This window comes from Macrobrachium rosenbergii, unplaced genomic scaffold, assembly GCF_040412425.1.
Source record: "Macrobrachium rosenbergii isolate ZJJX-2024 unplaced genomic scaffold, ASM4041242v1 13875, whole genome shotgun sequence".
Lineage (NCBI taxonomy): Eukaryota > Metazoa > Arthropoda > Malacostraca > Decapoda > Palaemonidae > Macrobrachium > Macrobrachium rosenbergii.
This window is the reverse complement of record NW_027100719.1, coordinates 2,270,878-2,278,377: the sequence shown is the minus strand read 5'-3', so window position 1 is coordinate 2,278,377 and position 7,500 is coordinate 2,270,878. Positions and strand designations below refer to the sequence as shown.

At 36.3% G+C, this 7,500-nt stretch overlaps 2 protein-coding genes across 2 annotated transcripts in view; one reads left to right on the top strand and one right to left on the bottom strand.

Annotated features, from left to right (window-relative positions):
- The first annotated feature begins 3,142 nt into the window (after positions 1–3,142).
- Positions 3,143–6,109, top strand: LOC136837852 (uncharacterized). The gene is made up of 2 exons (XM_067102741.1): positions 3,143–3,743; positions 5,377–6,109. Exons 1-2 carry the CDS (start codon positions 3,690–3,692, stop codon positions 5,779–5,781), a joined length of 459 nt encoding a protein of 152 aa, XP_066958842.1. The 5' UTR covers positions 3,143–3,689; the 3' UTR covers positions 5,782–6,109.
- Positions 3,732–7,500, bottom strand: part of LOC136837851 (uncharacterized) — a 3,775-nt gene continuing 6 nt past the window's right edge. The window contains exons 1-2 of the mRNA XM_067102740.1: positions 6,400–7,500; positions 3,732–4,924 (exon numbers count right to left, since the gene is read on the bottom strand). The exon at positions 6,400–7,500 is cut by the window's right edge and continues 6 nt beyond it. Of these exons, the coding sequence (XP_066958841.1) occupies positions 4,106–4,924; positions 6,400–6,831 (1,251 nt within the window). The 5' untranslated portion in view covers positions 6,832–7,500 and the 3' untranslated portion in view covers positions 3,732–4,105. The remainder of the gene's footprint in view (positions 4,925–6,399) is intronic.

Sequence of the window (7,500 nt, the reverse complement as noted above, 5' to 3'; positions counted from 1 at the left end):
AACTTAATAATTTTCATCTCATCCATTACTTGATAAAGTTACATTGATTTTCTCCAGTGATAAGTAAGTTTATGGGATCATTGTACCTTTAGTGATTCAGTCGCCTCTTTGTTATGAAGTTTCAAGTATCTGGTCGATGTGAGGTAACTTTTGGTATTATCATTTGTACAACAGATTTGTTGGTCTATTTGTGTAATAACCAGGTGCTTGATCACTTCATAACAAAAGATTTGGTGGCCAGAGCCGGGAAATTAAATCAAAAGATTTGTTGTCCATCATCCGGGAAATTAATTCAAATAATTTGTTAGCCAGACCAGGGAAATTAAATTAATTGGTGCCCATTGTCTAAGGAGAACTAAACAGAATATCACTCTGGTTTATGATTTGTACTGGTGGTGTTAGGAATATATTTTTGGTAGGAGAGTAACCATATAAAAGTGAATTGTAAACCCTTCTTGTTGAGTAAACTAGAAAAATGGCTCGGTTTGAAGTTCAGGAATTCACGCCAGCTCCAACCATCAGAAAGTTATCTAAATCTCACCTGACTAAGGGACAGTGGATTCGCTTAGCAATAACATATGGGGCTAATGTTACTTTTGATATGAGTGAGGCAGAAGTTAAGTGTGTCGCAATCAAGGCATTAATAAGCTTTGGTAAAGTAGAAGGCGAATTAGCAGAAGCTTATGATCTGTTGAATGCAGCTGAGATAGAATTCTCAAATAAGGTAAGGCAAGAGAATGAGAACGGTGATGTACAGGCAGAATTTAGGAGTTTAGACTCAGAAGAGTTTTGGAGTAAAATGAAGGTGTCAGAGTCAGAAGAAAACTTACTTAGACTGCAGATACAGGCTGATAAAGAAAAAGAAGCAAGAGATAAGGAAAGAGAAAAAGAAAAAGAAGAAAGAGATAGAGTGAGGAGACAAAAAGAAGAAGAAAGAGAAAAGGCAAAACATGAAAGGGAGTTGGACTTAATCAGAGCTCGATCTTTACTGCCTGTAAACCCATATAACTATATTGTAACACAGACCCTGTGTTTGATGTAGCGAGAGTACAGAACTTAATTCCGAAATTTACAGAAGAAGCTCCAGATGAATTTTTTTATCACTTTGAAAAAGTAGCTTCAGGTATGGGATGGCCAGAGGATAAATGGTCAGTTTTAGTACAAAGTGTTCTCACTGGTAAAGGAAGAAGTGCCAACTTAGCCTTATCAGCTGAACAGTGTAAAGAGTACCAGGCACTCAAACACAATGTACTACAGCTATACCAGATGACCCCTGAACATTACAATGAAAATTTCAGATCTTTGGAGAAGGATGACAAGATAACTTTCTTGGATTACGCCTATAAAGTCAGGAGATGCTTTAAACGATGGCTAGAGGCAGCTAAAGTTAAGTCTATGGACGAACTTGAAGAATTAGTGGTCTTAGAGCAATATCTAAGAGGAATTCCTGAACATATAAGAGCTTATTTGAGAGAGAGAGAGGTGAAGAAACTTGATAAAGCTGCTACTCTAAGCGAGGATTATAATATAATATCCAGCAAAAAGAATTATAATGGCAGGTACCAGAACCAACAATTTACAGGTTATAGATCTCAATCAAATTTTAGGAACAGTGCTATGAAAAACCCATCTAATAATTATACCAGTGCCAAACCAGGATATACCTCATAGCAGTGGAATGCTAAACCCACCCCTTCTAGTCTATTCTCAAGACAAGTGCAGAAAATTAATGTTGTTTGCCACAAGTGTGGGAGAGTAGGACATTATAGTCGAGACTGCTATAAAGGGTATCAGCAGACTAAGCCAGTCGGACAGGTGACAAGGGCTAACCAGGTAAAGCCAACTACGAGAAACAATGTGGGACAAAATGAAGTCAGACAAGTAGAGTGCTTAGCAACCAGTGGAAATGCAAATTCCAGAAGTGAGTGGCTGAACAGTAAGGAGGCTTTTAAGCCATATATTTATGAAGGTATGCTGACAACCCCCTCTTTGAGTATACAGGTACCAGTGAAGATATTACGTGATACAGGTAGTAATCACAGTGTGATAATTCGAGGTGCTCACCCGCAGTTGGAGAAGAATCTCACCGGAGATTCAGTTATCTTAAAAGGTATAGGAGGAGAGGAAGTAACTCCTATATGCCGCTGACATTTGTCATGTGAATTAGTGACAGGCAATATTGATTTTGCAATAAAGGACGTGCTAGCTGTTGAAGGTGTGCATGTTTTACTGGGTAATGAAGTTGGTGGTGTTCCCTTCATTTCTTGTCCTGTAGTGACAGACAAACCATTAAGGATTAGCCCTACAACAGAATTAGAGAAGAAAAACCCTCACCTATTCCCAAGTTGTGTAACTACCAGGAGCATGAGGAAAGCTGAGCATAGAAGTGAAGAAACTGAAGATTTACCTGTACCAGAAGGATCCTTGAGCCTAGAAGAGTTGTTTCAAGAAGGTGAAGTTTTCCCTAATGTCAGTACTGAAGAAATTCTTGCAGAAGGAGAAAATCCTATTGTTGGTGAAGAGACTCCAAGTAGTCAAAATGTTTCTGAAGGCAGTAGTGAATCTACTGAAGTAACAGATATTGAGAGTACAACCTTAGAAGTTAGTCAAGTGACTAGAGAAAAATTAGTGGAATTACAGAAGACGGATACAACGTTGGCAGAACTGTTCTTCAGAGTTGTTGAACCAGAAGAAGTACAAAAAAACTCCCACCTGTTATTATCTAAGGGATGGATTGCTAATGAGGAAGCATCGACCTATAGATATACCAGGAAGTGCTGAATGGGGTGAATATCATCAAATTTTAATTCCATATACATTGAGGAAGCAAGTGGTAGCAGTAGCGCACGAAGCTGGACATATGGGAATCAGGAAGACTGTTGAGAAGGTTATGAAATATTTCTTTTGGCCTGGATTACACAAGGATGTCAGATTTTGCAGGGAGTGTCATACATGCCAAATAGCTGGAAAACCAAATGAAGCTATTCAAAAAGCTCCCCAACAACCGATAGAAGTTAGAGGAGTACCCTTTAGCAAAGTGATAATAGATGTGGTTGGTCCGCTTCCAAAAAAGAAGAAAGGACATGAATATCTGTTGACGCTAATGTGTCCCGTAACCAGATATCCAGAGGCAATTCCTATAAAGGCCCCCATACACTATCGAGCATCGAATCGCGCTTCGTGCAACGCGTCGAGTTTTCATAGTGTATGGGGGCTTTCGCATCGTGCAACGAGCCACTCGCAGCTGGCTCGACGCTATCAAGACATTCCTGATATTTTGTGGGCGGAGCTTCGAGCCAAGTGATAATTTGTTGGGTACACGAGGAAGGCTCCATTATTTTTGTATGTTGAGTGAAATTGAAGATGGATAGCGCCAATTCAAGAGAAGTGTTAAGTGACTTTATAGACCTATACCAGTCTTTCCCGTGTTTGTGGAAAATTAAATCTGCAGATTACTATAACAAACACGCAAAACAAATTGCTCAAGACAAATTAGTAGAAAAACTGAAAGAATGTGACCCTAATGCTGATCGTGAATCATGTTTACGTAAGATTAATTCTCTACGTGCATCATTTAGAAAAGAATTTAAAAGGTTCAGGCCTCATACAAATCTGGAGCCAGCACAGATGACATTTATAAGCCCAACTTATGGTACTACGAAAAATTACTCTTTCTGAAAGACCAAGAAATGCCAGGACGCTCTAGGTCTACTATAGAGGAGGAAAGCTTTGAAAGAGATGTGGTAAGGGAAATTTATATTTTTATTAAACACTAATTATCCTTTTACAATTTCAGGGATGCTTTCTCCTTGAACAATGTGACTTGTACTTAATATTTTAAGTACTATCTAGCAATGATATGAAGTTCTATACATACAATTATTAAGAAATAATATGCACTTCTTATACAGAATTAATTGTTTTAATTCATACAAAGTTCACCAAAACCTTAAAGCACCATGAACTAAATAATTAATTTGTTTAGAATTTAACTAACTATCCAATGGAAAAGTCTGAGACCAATTGTTAGTTTAATTTTTTTTTTTACTTATTTTTTTTTTTGGCTAAAGACTACGCTGAATTTATATAAACTTGGTCTCGTACTCTAGTTTCCTACTGACTTGTCTTGCCATGGAACCGCACCTTCTTCCATAAAATAAGCCATAAATTGATTCCTGACTTCTTTAGCTTCTTGCGGAGGGTTTCTGGTATGTGTCCTTTCCAAAGGTTGTAGAGCAACATCTCCGAGCATTACATCAGGAATGGTTAGGTTTTCAATGCCTAGGCCTATATCATTGCTTACATTTTCCGGCGGCAAATATGATGCACTACATTTTCTTCTCAAAAAGTTATGTAGAATGCAGCATGCTAATACTACTTTTTCTATATTAGCAATCTTTAGATTTATTGGTGAAGAAAAAATCCTAAAACGTGAAGTCATAATACCAAATACATTTTCGATTATTCTTCTTCCTCTAGAGAGCCTATAGTTAAATATTCTGTGCTCCTTTGTGAGGTCTTTAGAGGAATAAGGCTTTAAAAAATGCTTCCTTAACGCGAAAGCCTCATCTCCGATGAATACATATGGCAAAATTCTGCTACTATTTTCTGGTTTAGCTGGCTCTGGCAAATTCAGTTTCCCTTCGCTTAATAGGTCTCCGAATTTTGTGTTCTCAAGCACACCTCCATCTGATATTCGCCCATTAGTGCCAACATCACACATAATAAACTCATAGTTGGCATTTGCAAGGGCCAACAGCACAACACTATTGAATCCTTTGTAGTTCCAGTAATAAGACCCGGAATCATGGGGAGGAGTTATGCTTATGTGCTTGCCGTCAAGCGCCCCGCAACAATTAGGAAATTGCCATTTGTTTTCAAATTGTTGTGCGATTGCTTTCCATTCTGCGACACTCGAAGGAAACTGAAAAAGAGGAAATAAAGAAAATTATAAATATTATACCATATTATATAATGCAAATTTTAACAAGTTACTTAAAAAAAGTCACATGATATCAATTTTTTCCATCTGTAAATCCTAACTTTTTTTTTTTTTTTTTTTTTTAATGGACGGGAGAATCAGGACAGACCAGAAGGCTCATTCTCTAGCCTGACCTCAAAAAAAAAAAAAAAAAAAAAAAATATATATATATATATATATATATATATATATATATATATATATATATATATATATATATATATATAGAAAAAAAAACAATACAGAAGAAAAAAAAAGGGCAAAGCTGAAAGGGTAAAAGATGAAGTAAATAAATGTTTTATTTTTAGCCTGATTTTGCTTAGCCAACGAAACATTTATAAATGCCGAAATACAAAAGTTTGTACACATTTTAAATATTTTTCTTTCTTCCACAGCTGGATGAAACATCTGTTTCTTCACCAACAACTGTAACCATTCCCACTCCTGCTCCTTCTCCTACAGGCTCCGAAGCATCATCATCTACATCTTCTAAAGGATGCAAGAATTCACAGAGGGATTTTTATAAGTTACTCTCCGAGCGTCTCCAGAAAAAGCAAAGTAGTAAATTCGATGCTCAAGTTAAAGCTTGGGCAATCCAATTGGACGAACTCCCAGAAAGCACTTCGATGGAGGTTATTCGTCTGGTGAATGATGTTTTGTACAAGGCCAAAAAAGGATGCATTAATGAAATGTCCCATGTTGTCAATGGACACCTCAATCCTCTTTCTGGGACCCAACCTACAGGAGAGACCCAACTTGCATCATATTTCCATAACTTCTCTGGTAATGAATTCATATAGATAGGAAAATTATATAACTAGCATTATCAATGAAGGAGTTTTCATTTTTATTTTGTTATGTTACAGAAATGAATTTCTTATTGAATTTTCTTTAAGTAGGTAATTAGTTAGGAATCCTCAGTTTTCATTTTTATTTTGTCATTTATTTTTTTTTATTGAATTTTCTTTAAGTATATAATTAGCATTATCAATGAAGGAAAGAAATCCTCAGTTTTCATTTTCATTTTGTTGTTACAGAATTTTTTTTAATTATATACAATTTCTTCTATTTTTTTATTTTCATATAAGGATTTTGATGTTAGCTAAAAATAAAATATCATTAAAAACTGATATAGCCAGTGTTTTTTTTCCTTATCAAGTATCAATGTAGCTATAGGCTAAGGTACCTATAAGATAAAGTGATATTAAAATTGAAATTCATGTTTCCTTCAGTTAATTAATTACCTATCATTAACATATCTTTTATGACTGAATAACATTAATTAAAGCTTCTTCATCACAAATTTTTTAAACTTTGAAATGTATCGGTATCGATACATTGCTAAATAGAGATATCTGTCGGTATCGCTAAAAATGTTGGTATTGGCATATCACAAAGAAAAACAAATGTTGTCTTACCTTTAAGTAATGGGGTTTGAGCACTCTGTATATCGCATCACAGGTTTCAGGAATAATGTGTCCCAATGCTTGTGGAGAAATACACGTTGAGAATTTTAGATCTTCATAGGATTTCCCAGTTGCTAAAAAGCGTAATGTGGCTGCTAGACGCTGATGGGGAGAAATTGCTTCTCGAAGTTTCGTATCTTTCTTCTCAATAATAGGAGTTACCATGGAAAGAAGCTCTAGGAACGTATCTTCGTCCATCCTCAGATAGTTGAACCAATCTTGGGGCTCTTTCAATCTAAGTTCTTCTAGCAAATTGGTATGCGAGAAATCATTTCTCTTTAAAAGCCACGATTTGCTCCACTTTGATCGCTTTTTACGTTTTTTCTCTTCGAGAGCAACAGCAATGCTTAAAAAATCGTCTGTGTCTAGGTCTGAGGATGACATCTTCACTGTGCGGAAAAAGCGCTTAACTGAAACAAGGCTCTTTAGTGTGTGGCCTCCTTCGAGTTCGAGCCAAGCTTGAGGTGACTCGAAGCGCGATTCGATGCTCGGTAGTGTATGGGGCCTTAAGAAGTATATGTGCCAAGGTAATAGCTGAGAAGTTGGTGGAATTTTTTTTCAAATTTGGAATTCCAGAAATTATACAGGGCGATAGAGGAACGAACTTTACCTCTAAGTTATTCCAAGATGTGCTGAATTTGGCTAGGAGTAAAACAACAGTTATCTACCGCTTATCACCCAGAGACTCAAGGAGCTTTAGAAAGGTTCCACCAAACTTTGAAAAGTATGTTAACCAAATACTGTAATGAGTCGGGAAGAGAATGGGATGTTGGTTTACCCTTAATGTTATTTGAGGTAAGAAATATTTATCAAGAAAGTATGGGATGTTCATAAATGAAATGATTTTCGGTCGAGACGTGAGAGGTCCGTTGAAAATCCTTGCAGAGAACTGGGAAGAAAATCAAGAGGAAATCCAAGGAGAATATGTGAAGAACTTAAGGAAAAGTTTAGAAGAAATTAGAAAATTCTCTTTAGAAAATTTAAAGACAAGCCAAGAGAAAATGAAAAGAAAATATGATGCTAAGACTAAGTTAAGAAGCTTTAATGTTGGAC